The sequence below is a fragment of the Dipteris shenzhenensis genome, chromosome 16 (assembly GCF_047967505.1).
Source record: "Dipteris shenzhenensis isolate YYH24624 ecotype China chromosome 16, Dip_SZ_1.0, whole genome shotgun sequence".
NCBI classification, from domain to species: domain Eukaryota; kingdom Viridiplantae; phylum Streptophyta; class Polypodiopsida; order Gleicheniales; family Dipteridaceae; genus Dipteris; species Dipteris shenzhenensis.
In genome coordinates this window covers 39,624,774-39,645,930 of record NC_141611.1, presented here as the reverse complement: position 1 = coordinate 39,645,930, position 21,157 = coordinate 39,624,774, and the positions used below count along the sequence as shown (strand labels likewise).

Below are 21,157 nucleotides of genomic sequence, written 5' to 3'. Positions count from 1 at the left end.
TTTTGAGTTTGCAAGTCCCCTTTGTATATCTACATAAACAAACTGCATCCGATAAGTATTTTCCTCCTCATGTTTGTATATGGCATGTGAGTCCCTTAGTTCAAGAAACCCCCTTTCAATTAACTTGCTTGCTATGTTACGTGTTTGTAGGGCTACCACCATGGGTTAAATGGTTCACTAGAAAGTGCTTTGATTGAAATGTATATATAACAACGATCTAACATCATTTCCTAAAGCCTGCTCATAAACAAATTGCAATCGGTAAATATCTCTCCCTTCATGTCTATATATGGCTTGTACGTCTCCGATTTCCAAATACTCTCCGTGACTCAACTTTTGATTTATAAATGTTCTATAGAGTTCGGACATCAAGTCACTCTCTAGCTTTATATTTTTGCATTTGGTTTTCCTTGTCCTTTGAATTTATTTAGTCCTTGTAGATGTGATGCTTTTGTGTGTGTGTGTGTGTGTGTGTGTGTGTGAGAGAGAGAGAGAGAAGTGATATCTCTCTTTCCTTCTTGAAGTTTTGTGTGCATGCGTGCGTGCATGCGTGCGTGCGTGCGCGCGCGCGGGCGTGTGTGTGTGTGTGAGAGAGAGAGAGAGAGAGAGAGAGAGAGAGAGAGAGAGAGAGAGAGAGAGAATCACATCAAGCACTAAACGTTATGTCAATATACATAAGAAATTGTCTGAATATGATGATGAGAGCATAAAAAGAAGACACTAACAATGCATAATTGAGAAGCATACTTCTAAAACTCGTCCCACCTTGGTAAAGAAGGCTTTCTCGGTACTTGTGGGTTCCCATCACCATGGGGTAGGGATCATTGTGCAAGTGAGCATAGTAACTAGGGTTGGCTGGATAACATTCCTTTTCCCCTTTATATAACGCACGAGGCTTGCTTGTATAGTGTCCAACTACATTTCAGGCCCCTTAAGAGACAGATAACTCTCTTGAGAGCATGAGAGGGGCTACCTGTATCACCGCATCCAATGAGACCCCAAGGGTAACTGTAGCTAGAGCTAAACTCCTATAGAAGCCTTAAAGGTTGTTGCCTTAAAGAAGAGAACCGATTGATGGAGCATGCGAGATCGAATGCAAAGGGATGACAAGGGGAAGGCAGCAAAGCGCTAAAATCATCTGAAAAATATATATGTAAGAGTAAGTGGCATTCTTAAAAAAGGTGATTTGTTTCTGTTTTTGGGTTTTTGGGTTTCAAGTGTAGAAAGACTTAGGTGAGTCCCCACACACCACGATAGGCATCATGGGTTTCTTGAGGGAATTGAATGTTTTGTTTTGAGAGCACTTGGCTTCTCATGGAGCACTCTTTCCCCCCATTTATGACCCTTGTTCAGGTAAACATGTAGGGATCGAAGGAGATACTAGGCCTAGGCATGCGGGACTTGCCTCAAGCTCACCTCCATGAACCGGCAGGTGCTTGACTTTAATAAGAGATGCATACCCATACTAGGCGAGTGTAGTTGGCTCACGTGGGTTTCACATGCGTCCGCTGGAGCACAGGTGGATGCCTTGGCCAATCCAAAATCTCATCAGACGAGTAGTCCTTTCACACCCGTTTGCTCAAACGTCTCAATAAAATGAGCCGGCCCACTGAGTCACGCCAGGCAGGGAGCTGCCTACTCAACATGTCCATCAAACGGAGGCCAATGGGAGGGAATGGGCCCTATAGAAGTAGACTGAGTTGGTCCATCTCTCGTTGGGGTGCTCAACCATACCTAATTTACGAATCTATTTATATTTTGCAACGTGAGTGTTCGTTGTGCATGAAACAACATGCGCCGAGACCAAAGGTTGGATCTCTCTGTCCTGGTTGTCCGCGAATGGGTGTGAAATTGCCTTCAGGTGGGCGAATGCCCAGAGACCTCTTCCAATCGTGAAAAAAAGCTCCATAGAGTGTTGTCACCTTCTTTTTGTTGTTTTTAGCACTGCATTCCAGGCAGCGTTATACTAACACTTTTGTAAAAAAAGTGTGTCACATCATTTCTTTCCAAGTGGCCCCCTTCTATTTTGGTTTAATCTTTCTCTCTCTCTAAAACACACACACACACACACTTTTTTTTTGTAATAACTCTCTCTGTCTTGTATTCATAGAAAACATTTTCTCAACAAATCACAAAAGTTGGTGTTTCAAAATTTGAAGGTTTTTCTCGAGAATGTGCCGATTTTAAAGCTAAAATATAACTAAATTGCCTAAAACTTTATAGATTTTACAAAATTGAGAAAATATTTTTTAGAGGTGAAAATGACAACGCTGGAAGTTCATTGTATATAGTTTGCAGGTTTTCTATGAACAGTGTATATCTCTCTCTCTCTCTCACACACACACACACAAAGAGTTTACAAATCTCTTTGCATTTGGAAGGGGTTGCATTATCCATCACAAGTGTTGCAAAGTAATCATCCATTCATCGTTACAATGGTCTCATGTGAGTGAGGTGAGTGCGGCAATAGTTCTTGTACTCACCTTTAGTTCTCACTTTTTTTTTTGGGGGGTTTCAAATGAAGATGAGGTTTGCTAAAACCGCTTGAAAACTGAGGAGGAACGGCATGTGCTGTTCTTTTTGAGCTGAGCAACGAAAGCACACAAGAACAAGAGAGAAAGCTGATGCAGGAGGAGCAGAGGCAGCTATGGCGGTTGCTCCATCCTCCGCAAGCTGCTGTAGCCTCCCTCCCCCTCTCCTTCTCCTCTCCAAACACCCTTTCCGCTTCAACCCCTCTCATCTCCGTTGCCCTTCCCGCTTGTTTTTCCGCTTCCCTCCTTCCTCTCCTCCCCTCCTCTCCTCCTCCCTCCTTCCCAGATCCCTCGTCGCTTGTTCCACTGAACATTCCCTCCTAGACCCCCCCGATAGCTCCTTTGATCCCAATTCTTTGCCTTGTAAGCTCAACATCTCCGTCACTGTCGAGCGCTGGGGTACCGTCTTCACAGGCCCCGCAGCGGACAAGTATTGGAATCCGGTGAAGGACTACCCGTATACTGTCGGCTACACCGTGCTGAAGACTTACAAAGGTAGACATTTCCGGCAAACTGTTGAAGCAGGCCCGGATGGTCCCGTTTTTGTGGTTGACGAGATTGGCAAGGGCGTCTACTACGGAGAATCTCCTACCAAGGTCTGGAACGATGTCGTCCAAGAGGATGGCCATCGGGTAAATGGCCCCCGGCATTTTGGGTATTCATCTCCTGCAGTTATTAAATATCTCCAAGAATTGGGAAGGCAGCAAAAAAGTAGCGAAGGCGAAGCTTCAATCGAGACCGAGACACATTCCTCAGACACCGAGACGGGCATTTTGAATGATGAACTCGTGTTAGAAACTGCTGCTAGCGAGGAGGACCACGACTTTGCGGAGGATGAGGTGATGACAGAGGAGGAACGGGATGATGAGGTCATGAGCGACGACGAACGGGAGGATGATGTGATGCTCAAAGACGAGCAGGATAGCTTGGCGTTTGATGATTACTCCCCAGAGCCGCACTTGACCAGCGAACATGCTGAAGACGACTCTTCTGAATTCAGCGAGACGGGTTCTTTGCTAACCGATTTTCGACAGTCCTTCGGATCGCCGGCAAGAAGAGAAGTCAATAAAATTCCTACAATTAGCGATGAGCTGGACAAGTACGAAGTTTCATCCTCTCACCAGTTTATGGAAGACGTCTCTGAGAACGACGACATCGACTTTGGAGCCTCAAACAATGCAGTGTACCATCCTCCCTTCTTCAGGTCAAAGACGGGTACTCTAGAAAAACAGATTTGGAAACGAGGAGAAGGTTTGACTGGCCATGGAATTGGCTCTGGGAAACAGCAGATCGTTGAAAGGCCAGGGTTTGAGCAATGGAGCTCGTCTAATGACCAGCCCAGAACCAATCATGCTTTGAGTTCTAATGGATTCAAGTCGTGGGAAGGTTCTCTGCCGAGGAAGAAAGATGACGGTTTGAAAAGTTCCCAGCTACTATTAGAGCTTTTGCAGAAGTGGAACAAGATTAAAAAGTGGAATAATGATTCAGGAGACAGATTGCGAGGGAGAGGAGAAAGCAAGCACTTTAGGTCCTTGGAGGAGAGTGATACAGGAAAAGAACCAAAGTACGAGGATGACCTGGGTGATGACAGATCTCGTACTTTAGCAAGCAAGCCTGGCTCCCTATCAGAAACATATTACACTAGCTTCAAAGGCAGCTCTCCACAGATGAGAAGGCTTCAGAGTCAAGAACCTTGTAATGGTCCTTTGTCGGAGAATGGGAAGTCAGTGCTGGAAGAGCTTAAACTTTCTAACTCTGTCGATGAGAGCACTAACTATGCAATTAGTAGGCTTTTTGAGACAGTAGGGAAGAAGAACAATGCACCAGCTGGCAAGAGTCCTCAATCAAGGCCTGGTAAGTCGGTGATGGAGGAGCCTAAGACGATTAACCCTGAAGAGAAGGTGTCAATTCGATTGGTGAATGGTAGGCTTACGGAAGTAGTGGAAACAAATAGTAGTACACAGGCTGCTGATGGCAATCAAGGCGTCAGGAACCTGATGGAAGATAAGCTGAAGGATTTTAATTTTGCTGAGAAGAAGGTGAGTGATAGGGTCTTTGAAGCTGTAAAAAAGAAGACTGACAATGAGTCTGTATTATGGGGTGAACATTTGGAGCGAGACATTGTCAACTCAAAAGATGGAAGAATCAATAATGCAGCTGCAAGGGTTGTTGAGATGCCAGAAAAGAAGAGTGGCATGCATGGGCGAACAAGTGAGGAGACAAAGCTTATTGAAGATGTGAGAAAGCTTGTTATCAACAAGAGATTTGAAGATACTTTGTCGGCCATAAGGGGCATGAGGCGATCTGGGATGAAGGTTGATGAGAATGTCTATGAGGCAGTAATGGGCTTCCAACTAGACTCATGGCAGAACGAGGTTTTCAAAGAGATCCAGCAAGGAAAGTCTGTGCTTGTTTCTGCACCAAGTGGTGCTGGCAAATCTGCAATTGCCACCTGCTGCCTGTATGGGAACATGGTGGATGACCAACGGGCATTGCTTGTGACTCCTTATGAACATCTTGCAAAACAAGAATTGGAGAAATTTCGGAGCACCTTTGGTCACAGTAATGTGGGGGGCATGTGGGCAAACATGAGGGCACAGAAGGATCCGAAAGTGATTGTGATAACGTTGGAGAGTCTTGCCAAAATTCTGCAGGAGTTGAATGGACCTGGAGGCTCAGAATTTTGTTTTTTCTTTGAAGGCATAAACTTGGTTGTGCTGGATAAGTTTCATACAGTGGGTGATGCAAAATATGGCAGCTTGTGGGAGGAAGTCCTGATGCTTATGGACCCTAAAATTAGGGTTCTAGCTCTGACACTACCAGCCAATAATGAAAATCAGATAGCTTCCTGGATCGATGTAAACAGGGGGCCTTGCAAGTTGGTTAGCACGAAATCAGAGCCTGTGCCCAAGAGATACCTGTTTTGTCACAACTCTGGGCTTCTTCCGCTCCTTGATCCAAATGGCTCCGAAATGAATCATGTTTTTTCTCAAGCAATTGGTGGTTTTCACAGTTCTATGGACAAAGAAGAACTTGAGTCTTTTTTCTGCTGTGGCTATGACAAACCTACTTTGAGGTATGCTTTCAGTATGTTAGAGGATAATATGATGCTCCCAGTGTTGATAGTGTTTTTTGATGTGAAAAGTTGTCGTGAAGCACTCCTTGATGCCTTCTCAGTCTTGGGGGATGGTCTGCTGTCATTAGCAGAGACTGAAAGGGTAGAAGGCCATTTATCTCAACTGGGGGAAAATCATCCTGACTTGTATAAGCTAATTGATGACCAAGATCGAGAAGCTCTCCTCAAGGGTTTTGCAACGTACCATGAAGGAAAAGTCCCTTTTTGGCAAAGATTTGTCTTGAAGTTATTTCAAGAGAATCTTGTGAAGCTCCTCATAGTGACAGAGAGTATTTTATTCCAGACAGAAATGGTTGCCCGCACGGTGATTTTGCCAACAGCATGTAAAGCATTGAAGGATGGGGTCTCCCCTATCCCTCCAGAGCAACTTTTGCAATTAGTTGGAAGTGCTGGCAGAAGAGGTTATGATATTGAAGGGAATGTGATATTTCTGAAAAGCTTCTACAGTGGCCCCAAGGAGGCAACATCTTTACTCCTTGACAGTATTTTTAACATTTCTTCATGTTTCAAACCATCATACTCTTTGGTGGCGAACTTGCTGGCAAAGCACAAGCTTCCTGGAGTTAAGAAGATTATGAGTCGCAGCTTCTCTGAGTACATCTTTTACAACACTTATGCGAAGGCTAGAGTGCTAAAGGAGCTCGATCAAAAGGTTTTGGATTCCTTGGAGTCAAAAGCAGATTTGGAAGTCAAGCTATTTCAGGGGTTGACAGAAGTGAATAAGCAGAAACTGTTGAATGCTCCTATGTTTGCTAGAGTTGATATCAGAATGACCATCCATTCAGCTTCCCAAGGTGGCAATGTTTTGCCTGGAATTCTCCTTGCTGTGGTTCCAAGCCCAGTTCAGTCATCTCCGGGCCCAGCTGAGTCATTTTATATGGTCTTTGGAGTAGATAATAAATTTCGGTTGTTACCAGCTGGGGCCCTTGACCATGTGTATGGGAAAGAGGTGCCTCCTATTGATGTTGTATACAAGCATGCAACTGGACTGACCATTCAGCCTCCACCAATTCCTCCCAAGGACAGATGGACAATAGAAGATGAAGGAACTTGTGGATATGTAGCTAGTGGGAACTTGCAGACCAAGGAATTTGTAAAATTGCTGATGGAACATCCTGTTCAAGTAAATGTTGCCAAAGAGGGACTTCATCTTAGAAAGGAGATTCAAGTTTTGGAAGCTCAGATCTCAAAATTGATTGGAAAGAAGAGGACTCTCGCAACAGAGAAACATGGTGATAACTTGAAGCGACAAGTTGAACAAGTTGAAGCAAGCACATTTAATGAGGACCAGAGTGACATTTGGCAAGAAACATTGAGGCGGTTGAAAATACTGGAAAGGGTAGATGCATTGTCCATCTGCGAAAGTCAAGGAGCTCATGTGAAGTTGAAGCCTCTGGGTATGCTCATTTCAAGGCTTCATAATGTGGAGAATGAGCTTTGGGTAGCCATGGTGGTGACCTCAAAGCATGTGAAGCCCTTACTGCCAGCTGAGTTTGCTGGCGTTGTGGCAAGTATGGTGCCACAGAAACCTGAAGTGGAAAGTTTTTTCAGTGATCAAAGGGAGCTTTTGTACAGAGTTGGTAAACCTGTCAAGGATGCATTTGCAGAGTTCAAAGTTCTGAGGAAACATGTTGCAGCTCTTCAAGGCTCATATAGCCCTCCATTACATTTCGATTTAGCTTTGGCGGGCATGGTGTATGCTTGGGCTCGAGGAAAACCTGGGACAGGAAATTTTTACATATCAAGCATTAATGATGGTGATGTATCTTGGAATTTGAGAAAAGTGGCAAAATTTGCTGACTGTATATATGAAGCATGCAGTCACGTTTCTGTGGATGTACCGGATTCTGATGACTCCAGTACTCTTGCCACAGTGGCAAAGAGAGCAGAACAATTGCTTTCAAGATATCTTACTGCTGTTGATGGCAGTGCTTAGATCTCTGGGCAAAATTCCCTTTGTACTGAATAGATAGCATCTCCTTATTGAGCAAAAACTACTAACAGCCCACCCCCCCTAACACACCTGGGTGATCTGAAACTGCCTTGTCTGGAATGTGTCATTTTTATCTCAAAAGGGCCCTAATGGATCATAAGCAAGTGGCCAAGCGAATTTCTACGTAATATCAGCCTGATTCTCTCAATCCTGGGCAGTTGTACTGATTTTTAAAATTGACCCACAACAGGCACTTTTTGGTGGCAATGGCCTAGGTGTGAGTGCTGCTTTCTTAGCTTCACATCTCCGTCAGTTGGAAGTTCTATGCCTCATTGTATTGCACACTTTTGTTCTTTCATCAATGTGGATTTTGTGATGGTATACACTGATGAAAATGCAAATATTTATTTGCTGAGAATTCTGTGATCTTCGACATGAATACCATACAAAACTAGTCTTGTGTAGCAAACACCTTCACAACTTTGAAGGGTAATGCGTTGGCTTGTAGTGTCACTCTTGAACAAAAATGAAGAGTGAGTGGAGATGAGAAGAGAGGGTACATCAAATGACTAATTGTACACTATATTAGTTATAAAGATTGAATATACACAAACCCCTTTAGGATTAGGGTTAGAGTTCCAGCCCTTGTGCACTCTTTGTGTTAGTGCTATGCACATATGAACACATGATGGTGAGATGAATCCTCAACACCTTTCCTCAAGATCATTTATGAAGTAGGTCTTCCCTCAAGATGATGATTATGGGAAACGGAAGAATTGAACATTACATTTCATCACACCTCTTTAATGGGAATGTCCTTCCTTTGAGTCTAACCAAGAGCTTGTCGATGTTCTTCAAAAGCTCTTTCTCAAGTGGTTTGGTAAAGATATCTGTAACATTTTCTTTGCTATCACCAAGTAACACTCTTTCTCTGATGAAGTGCTCTTTGACATCAATGTGCTTTATCCTGGAGTGATGTACTGGATTTTTGGCTAATGCTTGAGTCGATTGATTATCATAGTATATTGTTATTGTCTTTGACTTATCAAAGTAATGTGTTTCTGGCAATAGGCTTGTGAGTCATATAGCCTCACATGCACTTTTTGTAAGTACCCTATATAATGCTTTAGTTGAAGACAAAGAAATAGTCGATTGCTTATTTGACAACCATGATTTAACACCTTGACCAAGGAAAATGCATATCTTTATGTAAATCTCTTGGTCTTATGACCTCTTACATAGTCACTATCATAGTATCCATGCAACCTTGGATGACTTCCTCTGTATTCTATTTTAAATTGTCTTGTACCTTTGATGTACCTTAAGACTCTCTTGGTTGCATCCAATGAGATTGCTTTGGATTTGCCATAAATTGTGCAAGTGAGCTTACTGCATAACAATCTATTCCCTCTTCCTTGAAATCTCCCTCTATTGAAATGATTTCCTTCTGATGCTATGAGCTTATTGCAGGAGGAAATCATTCCATACAAGTTCTTTGAAACACAGCGCTTTTCTGGAGAAGGTAATGAAGTAAAATCAAAACTTTCAGGCACGTTTCATAAGTTGAATCAATCTTAAGCCTGTCTTCCAGAATATAGAGGCATATTGGATGCGTCAATTTTACGAGCAAAAACCTATGAGCAGGTTTATCCGAGCGTGTTTTTCAAGAGATTTAAAAAATTGTATTTCTTTAAGAAACATGGTTTTTACAATTTTATTTTCACTAGAACTAGATCCCTTTATCATAAAAATATACAGACTAGTCACTCGTTCATTTTTACACAACATAAATTTTCTTATTCATAGACATCCCTTTGTACCCCTGTAATTACCTTTAAAAACTGTTGGAAAATAATTCCTGTAAGAAACATCCCTCATAATCATTCTCAATGTAATAATTCTATACATATATAATTACTTATTAACACATTTATATCATATGGCAATATCTTTCTAGTATTTTTATAGCATAAATAACAAGATATTCATGGACATGTTTCTAAAGAAGGTTAAATTACTATAAATAAGTATTAACTTGGGCTTGTATATCACTCTCATAAAATACATGTAATATTTAATACTATATATGCAATATTTTCCAAAATATAATCCCATAGATGTGCTCAAATGGGGTGTTCCGATCAATTTGAGTGATTGAATGACTATATTTGTACATTGGATGTGAAAGTTATGCCAACGAAACTATCTTGGAAGTCCTACTTCAAAGGGGTTTCGCTGGCGAAACTCCTGGATGGCTTGCTTCAATGAGTTTTCTTTGAAGAAATCCTTTCATGAAGATAGGTTGAGAGAGGTTTTTCAATGTAACCCCCTATTAATAAAAGTTGTAAGAAGGATCATAAGGGAATTTTAATAGAGAAGCCTACTCTACATGTGGGTTCTTCAAAAGACATCCCATAATGTTCTCACCATTCCTAAAGATTCACGTAAAGATTTGTGTATAAAATAGGCATTGCTACAATACTTTGCATATTTCTAAGTGAAACTATGTTTTCTTTTGATCTATTTTTGCCATATTTTTGCATAGTTTGAAGCTTTTTTTTTCCTTCGCTCGAACGCTCGGAAGATTTCACTCAGAAAATGCTCGTCCCCAGGCATACTTGGACATGCTTGTTTGAGCAAGATGTCATAGAAAGGATTTTGTTCACGTCCTTCTCCTATGTAAGCATTGTGCTGATTAAAATCTCAAATGTGTCTCCGGATGAAGCAATCACCATCGCCGCTATCGATTCTGAAGGAATTCTTCAGAAGGTACAGTAGGTTGTAGAAGGAGAAGCCGTATAGGTACGAGAATGCTAGGAGATGAGCGTATATGGTTGAAGGGAGCATATGGTTGCAGGGAGCATAATGATTGAAAGCTTGAACGATGGTAAGGTTGAAAGAAGTGATGCTAAAATCTCTATCTTTCTCTCCTAATCAGCTAAGCACCTGAAGCTTCCTCTCTTTCTCTCCAAAATGGTTTGGCATGCTTTCTCTTTCAAAGCAGATATCTCTCATAGAATACCTTACAAGCAAGAAGACACTCCCTCTCTCTCTCTCTCTCTCTCTCTCTCTCTCTCTCTCTCACTCTCACTCACTCTCTCTCTCTCTCGCTAAGGAGTTCTCTCAAACTCATCAACAGAATGAAAGAACAAAACCTCTTGATCTTTCTCACACTCTTAGAATGGCGCCTCAACGAAAGGTACAACCATGCTTTGATACCATGAACAAATATGAAGAGAGAGTGGAGAAGAGTGGAGATGACGAGAGAGAGCACAACTAGAGAGCACACCACAAGTGACTCATTGTCCACTATCTTCGTAAAAAATAATGAATATATACAAACCCCTTTAAGGTTGGCGTTAGGGTTCCAACCCTTGTGCCCTTTTAGCACTCTTTGTGTCAGTGCTATGCACATATGAACACATGATGTTGAGATAAGTCATCAACAACTCTTTACTTTTCCAAAACCATTGTTAAAATCAATGTCTAGTTAAATCGGATACATTAGAAATGTAAGGGTATTCACTTCTTCTGCTAAACTCACGTAGTGGTTGCTTTTCCATCCAATAACAAAGTAAGGCATTGTCAAATTTCCTATGCTCTCCTTCAAGCTCTCAATGAGCTCTTGTTTGCAATCCCCTTACGTGTACTTTCTAGCTCCTTTGCAGTTCACGTTCTTGGTATAAATCTTCTTGTAGCATAGTCTATTGTAGTGAATTTCTTCTCATAAGGACCATTTTTGTCTTCCTTTGACTTATCATAGTTTTCGAATGCCATTTGTCCATAATAGGGTTTGGCAAAGCTATCTCAAGCTCATGTAGTTTTAAAGAGGACACAATCCTCCAGCTTCATCTCATCAGTGCTAGACTCTTGTATGTTTTCCCTCCACATGGATGATAGCGAACGTGAGAGAGGGAGAGAGAGAGGAGTGCACATGATATAGCTACCTATACACTAAGTTGTGACACCAACCCAAAAGAACTGACAACAATGGCAAAGGTATTGTGACAAGAATTTGGGGGTAATAAACTTCACGCACCTCTTCACTTCCTGCTACTTTTGAACTGAGTGATAGAGATATTCATCACTGGGAAAGGGACATTAAAAAGAAGCTTTTATACCAAGAAACCACACCATACTTTCCTCCCTTAGATGAGAATGAAGATGGTAACATCCCAAGTAATGTTGTACTCAAGCATAGAGAGAAGGAAAGGATCAGCAGAGGCCATAATCTCAGCAAGTAGGTCTATGCCAAAGAGAAGAGCGATACGTTTTTGAAAGAAGATCTTGCGGCTTAACATGACATGAGCTGATATATATCGAGGAGTTTGAAGGGGCTGATTGGGTTGGATGGGTAGGTTTCGAGGAAACATTGCACGTCCTTCATAGACACCTTTACACTTGGCTTAAAACACTCTCCAAACTATCATAAGACACTGAGACCCATAACTTTCAATAGAGACATGATTTAAAATATTCAAACACATATCCAGATGTGCCTTGAAATGGACTTCGCTCTGATATAAGTTTCATAAGAAACAAAGAAGCGATTGGAAAGATATGGGAAGTTTGCAGGATGGGGGTAAAAACTGTCTTTAAAAAAACAGTCACACACAGAGAGGCATAGATTTTTTGTTTGAAATTTAATACAATAACTGAAGAATAAGATGATGCTTCTTGAAGAGAGCTTCATGCTGACATAAGGGTTTTCCAAATCAGACCACCGAACGAAAAGTTATTAGCAAAATACTGACAGGGGGTCAAACTGTCATGAAAAACACCTACTCCTTCTGCTGGTGTCGACTTGGGAGAATACTACCTCCATGATTAGACTTCATCAACGATCCAAGTCCCATAGAGGTCACCTAGGAGGGAAGGAAGAGCCCCCTTTGTGGCTTGGGAAATAGATAAACCATGTATGCAGCTGAATAGACAACACTTTTGAACACTTTGGAAGAGAAAACAATGGAAAAAGGGAAGAGATACTCAAGAGAGAGAACCTGAAGTGACCTTCATTACCAATAGAGTGAGACTCCACTCCAATGCAACTCAAAATACTATAAACACAAGGGAGAAGAAGAGGTTTGATACGTACAAGAGGGAGCAGAAGACTACTCATAGAGAGAGAATGAACTAGAGAGAGATGGGGACTCAAGAGTCTACATAAGAGAATATCTACAAGAGGGAGAGAAGGCTCATGGAAGAGGCTTGAGGAGACTAGAGCTACAACAACATGAGGCTTAATGGTAGAAGAGATGTTGAACAAGGGAGAGGAGAGCTCCTTTTATAGAGATTTTATCACCCTCCTTCACCCATTTACAATTGTTGCTTGTAGATTCTTTTCCCCATCAATCACATAAGCTTGTTTGTCACCATCCATGTCCTTTTTGGCTACTCTTGCCATGTCTCCCATCAAAAGATGCTCAAGATTCTTCAAATATTGAGAAAGTCAAGAGTCTCGAGCCCATAGGGACTCTCTTTTTTCCATATGTCCACATCCTCCTTATTCCACATAGGAATTCTAGAAGGATTCCTCTTGACTCCACACTCCTCCACATGCCTTTCACACGCTTGGCATGTGATCTCTCTTATATTATTGGAACACATGGACATGAGCCCACCTCTTTATATGACTCACTCTTCCTATTCCCCATAATATCCCATACACAAATAACTCTCACCCATACCAAGGTTTTTATCATTCATACACATGGTATTTACAATGATCCATTCCACTCATCCTCATTGTGCATAGCAGATGTATTTCCTTCAGACTTTGAGGAGTGGGAACCAGCCAAGTGCTTCCTAGGTAAGTTTACTGCCATTCATGAGGATTTAGGAAGGTAAATGCATGCTGGAGAGAAGTCCTCTACTTTGAAATAGAGAAATATCTATCTCGAGGCACAGAGGGTTGATGGTGCTCTTCCATGCGGTCTGCTTGGTTGGAGCATTGGGGCCAAGGTTCATTATATCTGCAAGACCGCCAAGTACTTCCTCTTGTTGTGGCCCCTGTAATCTCTCCATCTCCTCTCTTTGCCTTTCTTGCTCCCCTTGGTCTAGATGCTCCATGCTAGGACCCCACGGAGGAGGGAGGGGCAGTTGATCAGGATTGAATGGACTATTTTGACCCTCTTGGGAGACCTCTCTACTTCCACGATTAGTTGTGTAGAAGGACTAAGAGGACCCTCATCATGCTTGGATCCTTCATCGTGATGGTATTCCTCATGGTGCTGAGATCCCTGGGATCCCCCATGAGAGTCGGATGGTGGGGACTCATGTTGCTTGGACTCCTGATGATGAGAACTGCCTTCAGATCCTTAGTGATCATTGCCCTCTCGGCCACTGGGGCTTGTAGTGTGTTCGAAGGTGATGGCGTTCTGAGGAGGATAACGGGTAGCATCTAAATGGCATCTAGTGGGTCTAGCAGTTTGTTTAACTCGTGCCATAGAAATGAGGGATTTTAGGGTTTTGAAGTGCTTTATATAGTCTTTTTTAAAGCACTTTAAGGTTTTTCTTTTAAATTAGGGTTTTTTGAGTGCACCTCCTCCCCCCTTGTCTTTTGCGCCAGTTCAGTAATACTTAATCTTCACCACCCTCCCTCCAAACTCACTCACCCTCCGCCCTACTATGTCGCATATGCAATTCTGCAATTTCCAAACAAATTTGTGAATTTTGGAATCTATAATTGACTCAAAATAATGTTAACTTTATTCATCAAACATTTTGCATTTGGGGCTCTCTTAGGACCCAACGCCTCCCCTGTCTGGCTCTACGTTGCAACCAAAGTGCAACCCCTTGGCTCCCTGTTGAGGACTTCTAAGCAGCACATCTCCTTTTCTTCTTGACATGTTGAACCGCTTTTGCGAGGCTTGAGACCTCTACCTTATCGCGCTTGAGAGTCCTGGCCTCTAGACATCTATAAAACCAATCGAACATTTCGTGTAGTGCATTGCTTCGCGCGATACCACCCCCATGCCTTGTATTCTTGAAGTATGTTGCCTTTGCTCTGTAGTGTGATTTCTCCATTCCTTGAGTATTCTAAATGGACAGAGGGCCCACAAACCATGGTGCATGTGCGTAAAGAATATGCTGTAAAGAAAAACATTGTAATAGAAACATAAACTGACTCAAGTTTAAAGCACAAAATTTCAACCTAATGAGGATTACCATGTAATGTGTAATATGTGACTCCCCGCATGCTTCTACCATCAATGATATGAATTCTCCCAATGCTGTCTTGAATCTCTCATAATAAAGCTCCTCTGTTTGACCTTAGTCTAAGCAACTTTATAAATGCATCAAGCTTTGACCACAGTTTTGCTCTTAAAGTAGCAATTCGCAGATGTGAAGCTTGATTTGTAGTGCACTCACACAAATCTTTTCAGTACTCCCAACCTAGGGTGCTTTGAGCCAATGTCTATTTTTCTTTATCAGCATTGTGGTTGGACAAGAACCTCCTTGCCTTTCCTCCACCCATGGACACTTTAGCAGGAAGATTTTGTGTCTTTCTTGATTGTTTCTTGTCCTGCTTAAGCTTCACATTGCCTCCGTGAAGTCCCATTAGTGAGAGTAGTTCTTCAACTTTTGCAATGCATTGTGTAGATACTTGCTATGGCCTCAAATTCCAAACATAAACTAGATGGAGATAGAGTAACTTATCAAGTATATGCAGTTCAGCTGCAAAGTACACACGTGTACCTGTTCCAATGGAATTGGTAGAATGGGGTCCCACTTAGGATCCTTTTTGTGATGATCAGGGGCTGCACTTTGGTTGCAAGAAAGGATGCCATTTTCCCATTGTAGGCTTCCCTTTTGCATCTTCTGAGAGTGGGTGCAATACAAGCATGTCCATTTTTGAAGTGTTAAATGCCCATCCACATTTAATGTTTGCCCTGCCTCTTGTCTTTGAATAATCGACGGGATACCAGTTCTCTCATGTCTTGTGGCACTCCTTTGGGGTCTCAAAGGCTACAAGCCACCATATGTCCTCAGATTGGACTGAGAAACCCTGCTCAACTTCCTTATCCCCTTGAGCAAAATGCAAGGCATCGTTCATAATACAAATGCTCACCCTCTCTAGCTTGTGCTCTTTTACCAACTGAGCTTCATCCATTTTTATAACAAATACTAGCTTGCCATCTGTACAATGAAAGAGAAATTCAGTAAGGATATAGAAATCAGAAGAAATAAAGTTGAATGTGAAGAGGGAATTTCTCTTACCTTCTTCTCTCATCCCATAGAATTTGACCATGGCTCTCTTCAAATTCTCTACATCCACGTAAACATTATTGAAAGCATTTGGATGCTAGATTTCTTTTTACTCTTCCAAGTCATTGTGCCACTTACGCAATGATATCCTCCAAGCTTTTCTCTAGCACATTGGTTTGATTCTTGATGTGCAAGCCTTACAAACCACGGTGTTGGCAATGGCATTGTAGATATCTTATACTTTTCCTCCATAGCAAACTTGAAATTTTTAAAAATAGAGTTGTAAGCTTCACGACTTAAACCAGTAGCATCACAAGCTCCAAGCACCTCCTTTGCTTGGACGAGGCCCTTGAAATCCTTCATTACCTCTCTAGCAACTTGTTTACGTAGCCCTTTTTGTCTAGGGTCCTTCAACACTTCCATGACATCACTTGGCTTTATTAAACTTCTTAGAACATATGAAGGATCACTATCATCCATTTCCATTGTTCCCATCACATCCTCCATGAAATTCCTAAAGTAGAGTACAAATGAGTCTTAGTGAAAAGAATGCAACATCACAAATATTTTGGGGTAAAATTTCACTAAAAATTTGGGGAACCAACCTTGCAGCCTGTATTCTCCTCTTTCGGGCACCACTATTGGATGACAATGCATCCATAGATTGCAATTGTCTTTTCCACTCCTTCAGTCCCAAAGGTTTTCCCTTCAACTTTTGTACTCGTTCTATCGACTTCTCTCATTCCTTCTCCATAGCACGTTGAACTTGGCCATAGATAGATCTTTCCAAATCTTGTTTGCTTTCAGCAAGCTTCTGGATTGATTCTTCCAATTCATGTTGCTCCAAGTCTAGTGCATGTGCTTTGTCACTGAGTTCTTTGTTTTGCAATTGAAGATTCTGCATACTATTATGCATTGCCACACCAAATGTGCGAGTTCTTTTGCTTGGGCTCTCTGCACCTCGCTTGCTTTCATAGCCAATGTCTGAGAATGGTTCAATCGATTGCAATAACCGAGTAATCGAGCATGTCCCTTGCTAACAAACCAAACAACATCATGCACTGTATGAAAAGGAGGACTCTTTTGGGTGGCAGGGTCTAAAGGATACAAGTTTCCATCCACCCAAAGGTCAAGATGCTTCTTCCCTTGAATCGAAGACTGTGGAGCACACTTTGAGGAGTTCCACTATATCCCAAAGAACGTGTGCTTGCATATTCTGCCTCCAGTTGTAGGTTCACATGGTACTTGTTGGATATGTCCTTGAATGGTGCCATGAGTACTTATAGAGAGGTATCAGTGATGTAGGCTAAAATGTAGGGGAGAGCTAGCAAAGATGGGGCAATGAGAGAGAGAGAGTAGCAAGGAAGAGGGAGGAGGAGAAGCAAATGAGGGCAAGAGGAAGAGGAGGAGAAGAGTAGGGCAACAGGTGTAGAAGGGAGGGAAGGAGCTACTATAGAAGGGAGGAGGAGGGGAGAGATGCTACAAGAGGGAGGAGGAGGGGAGAGATTCTGCAGGAGGGAGGAGTAGAGGAGAGGGATCCTGGGCGGCTGGAGAAGGAGGGGAGAGGAAGGAGGGAGGAGGACGAGAGAGGGAGGAGGGAGGAGGAGGAGCAAGACGGAGGAGGGGAGAGGAGGAGGGAGGGGGAGGGAGGGAGAGGGAGAGGGAGAGGGAGAGGGAGAGGGAGGAGGAGGAGGGAGGGAGGTAGGGAGGGAGGGAGGGAGAGGGAGGGAGGGAGAGAGAGAGAGAGAGAGAGAGAGAGGGAGGGAGGGAGATTCAAAATTTGAAATTCAAATTTCAAAAAGTGGCCCCCTCCCGTCATTGATGGGGGGAGAGGTGGGCTCAAATGTGAGCTTAACCAACCTAGGTTGGGCTAGTTAGGCCTCTTTGGGACCCTCCAAGCCCCTTGCATTAGCCCACTAAGCATTCCCTAATCCATTCCTTATGAGGCCCTTTTCAGACCCCAATTCTCCCCTAATGCTCCTGTCCTCCTTTTCTTGCAACAGCAGTGCAAAGACTATGTATCTTCAATTCAATGGGCAAAATGGCTTCTATTCCATACACTAGTTGGAATGGTGTAAACCCAATAGCTAGCTTGTGTGTGGTCGTGTAAGCCCATAAAACTTCTACCAAGTGCCAATCCCAATTCCTTTTCTTGGTGTCTACAAGCTTTCCCATTGAATTGCACAACAATCCATTTGTTTTCTCAGCCAAGCCATTACATTGGGGATAGTATGGCGTGGACATGCTATGATTTATCTTTAGCTTATGCACCACATCTTCAATTAGTTCATTTCTAAAAGAGGTTTTTCCATCAGTGAGAATTTCCAAAGGACAACCAAAGCGGGAACAAATTTGATCAAAAAGAAATTTTGCAATTGTGCTTGCCTTGCTACTGTTGACTGTGGCCTTGGCCTCTGCCCACCGAGTCGCATAATCTGTGGCCACCAATAAATAATTCTTGCCCTAAGATGAGCAAGGGAGTGGTCCCACAAAGTCCAACCCCACCTCTCAAATGGTGCATATGCTAGAATAGGCTTCAAGGGCCCAAGAATTCAACTGTCGACTTCTAAACTTTTGGCATACTTTACAACTTTGATATCATTCATATACATCTTTATGGAGGCATGGCAAAAAGTAATGTGCATTAAGAATTCTCCTAGCTATGCTCGCTGAAGCAAAATGACCGTAGCATTCATGACACATTTCTAGGATTCTCTGGGTGCCCATGGGATGGACCACTCGACTGAGCACCTTATATTTTCCCAATTTATAAAGAATGTCATCAACAATAGTATTGGGACAAGCCTTGCTTACCAATCTCTGCTTCTATTGTGGAGTTAAACCTTGAGGAAACATGCCTTCTTCCACATATTGCTAGCATCTTGTAGTTTTGGCCATCCAGTGTCTACCAAAGAAACCACCCCCCGGTCTTGTACTGCAATGGCTTGAGTAGCTAGCTAACTCATCTGCCCTTTGATTTTCTTTTTTGTTTATATGAACAAACTTGCAAAAATCAAATTGACTACATAGTGCCATAGCCTTTTGATATCCATTCTAAATCATCAACAAGAAAGATGAATCCCTCCTCAAGTAGTTGTGTTACCTCCTTCTTTAGGGCCTTAGCTTTGGACACCCCCAATCGCCTTAAGCATTGCAAAACTGGCTTGCTTTCTGGCTTCAACTCAATCTTGTGCTCCACAAGAGAGACTAGTCGAACCTGTGAATAGCTTGTTGCAAAGAGAATCATCTAGCATATCTAAGTACTGGAGCTTCTCGCTACCTAATAGAGAATCACCAAGAAGCTCTTCATTGCATTGGCATCATTTAGTATGCTCCACATCCTCCACATGAAGTGTCTCTACATGATCTTCTTGTACCACCACCTTGTTCCCTCCCAACTCATCCGGATTAGCACCAAGACAAAGACCAAAGGCCACTCCTTCCACTCACCCTCTGAGCTAGACTCCTCAGAGCTACACCCTATCTCTTCTTCTTCATCAGTTAAGTCAGAGCTCGAACTCTTTGATGTTAAAGACTCCTCCTTGACAACTTCCTTTTTGCAACTTCTGATGTTGTAGCACACCTTCTTATCATTTCCCTACAAAATCAATTCTGCAATATCCCACTTTTGAACAGCCTTCACCTTGCATAGCCAAGGCCTTCAATGGATAGGCACGTGCATCTGGCTTGGTAGGGATCACCTAAAAAGTAGTCGGCACAAAAAATCCACATACATCCACTTCTAGATTCTTCACAACTCCCAAGCTCTTTACCCTAGTGTTATCAGCCAATTTGATGTGATAAGGAGAGGTAGTACTAGAGTGTTTTAAATTAGCATCTATCATGGTCTTCTCACTCATGACATTAATTGATGCACCTCCATCAATGTAAACATTAGAAATACTTAACCATCAATGATCACATCAACCATAGGTACATCATCACCAACATCTATATCTACCTTTTGAATAATAGAAATGGCACTTTTCCTCTTTTTCTTCTTTGACACTCTTGTGCTTGCTAGCTTTCCCCATTCTTTTTGTAGTTTTGGAGACAAAGCAAGTAATTGACCAAAGGTGATATGAGCTTCCTTTTCTTTAAGGTCGGACAATAAGTCATGAATCCAATTGTCCTAAAGGAAAGTCTGACTGGCTAATTCTCCTTCTAGATGCCTTCTTTTTCTTACTACAGCGTTCCTCTTCTTGATGTTCCTTATCTACTTCTTCCTTGCTTTCTTCTTCTTCTTTTGCTTTACCACACCCCCGTTTAGCCAGCATTACCTCTCTTTCCTCATCCCTTGAAGAAGCTTCTAATAAGGATACTTGTTTTTCTTCTTTCATTCTCAATCTAGGACACTCGGGGCGATAGTGACCTTTTTCATTACATTCATAGCTAGTGACCCCACTCTTATCTCGAGGCCTACTATCTTCACTCTTTGGTGCTCTAGGTTGTCATGCATTAACCAAATGCAATTTCAAATCAGCAAACTCTACCATCAATTGGGAGATATTATGATCTAACTTAGAGGAGTTTGGCACCTGAGGAGTGCCCATTACCTCCACCTTAGAAGTTGAAGCTATTGAAGACACAAAAGAGGATTCAATCTTTAGAGAAGCTTCTTTCTTGGTCGCAATGCGAAGTGCCTCCACGTGTGTTGTTGGATCTTTACTCATTACTTTTGAGCCAAGACGAGGCTCTAAAGACATAACAAAACATCATATTAGCCTATCCTAACTTTCAAATGAGAAATATCTCATTTCCAGCCAGTATACCTCTCCTCTGGTGTCATGCCATGTATTGCTGCATTGGGAGTCCTGTTCATTATGTAGACTGCTGTAGCAACTGCTTCATCCCAATAATAATCTAGCATGTCTTTTTCGTTGAGCATGGCAAGAGATACCTCTCCAATATGCTTGTTTTTCCTTTCTGCAAGTCCATTTTACTGTGGGGTATGACTGCATGAATATTGTTGCTTTATGCCATGCTCTTGCAGGAACCTTGAAAACTCATTTGAGAGGTACTCTCCCCCTCCATCTGACATTAGGCATTTTATTTGCAGGCATGTTTCTTTCTTAACCATAGCTTTAGAAGCTTTGAAATGCCCAAACACTTCACTTTTCTTTTTCATAAAATACACCCAAACTTTTCTGCTATAGTCATCAATAAAAGTGACAAAATAATGACAGCCTCCAATAGATGCAGCTTTAGTAGTCCACACATTAAAGTGGATTAATTCCAATGGCCTCTTACTCTCTTGAACATGTCTAGGAAATGGTTTCCTTTCCTATTTTCCAAATTGATAGGCTTCACATACCTTATGCATTTCTGCAACCTTGAAATTAGGCAATC

At 42.2% G+C, this 21,157-nt stretch overlaps 1 protein-coding gene across 1 annotated transcript; it reads left to right on the top strand.

Annotated features, from left to right (window-relative positions):
* Nucleotides 1-2,526: 2,526 nt before the first annotated feature.
* On the top strand, nt 2,527-7,972 carry LOC147892941 (DExH-box ATP-dependent RNA helicase DExH15 chloroplastic-like). Its single transcript, XM_087386918.1, has one exon. The coding sequence runs from the start codon at nt 2,648-2,650 to the stop codon at nt 7,601-7,603; it is 4,956 nt and encodes a 1,651-aa protein (XP_087243044.1). The 5' UTR covers nt 2,527-2,647; the 3' UTR covers nt 7,604-7,972.
* Nucleotides 7,973-21,157: the final 13,185 nt, after the last annotated feature.

Excerpts from the sequence above, each read along its gene's own strand:
- LOC147892941 (XM_087386918.1), top strand. The coding sequence starts at position 2,648 with ATGGCGGTTGCTCCATCCTCCGCAAGCTGCTGTAGCCTCCCTCCCCCT.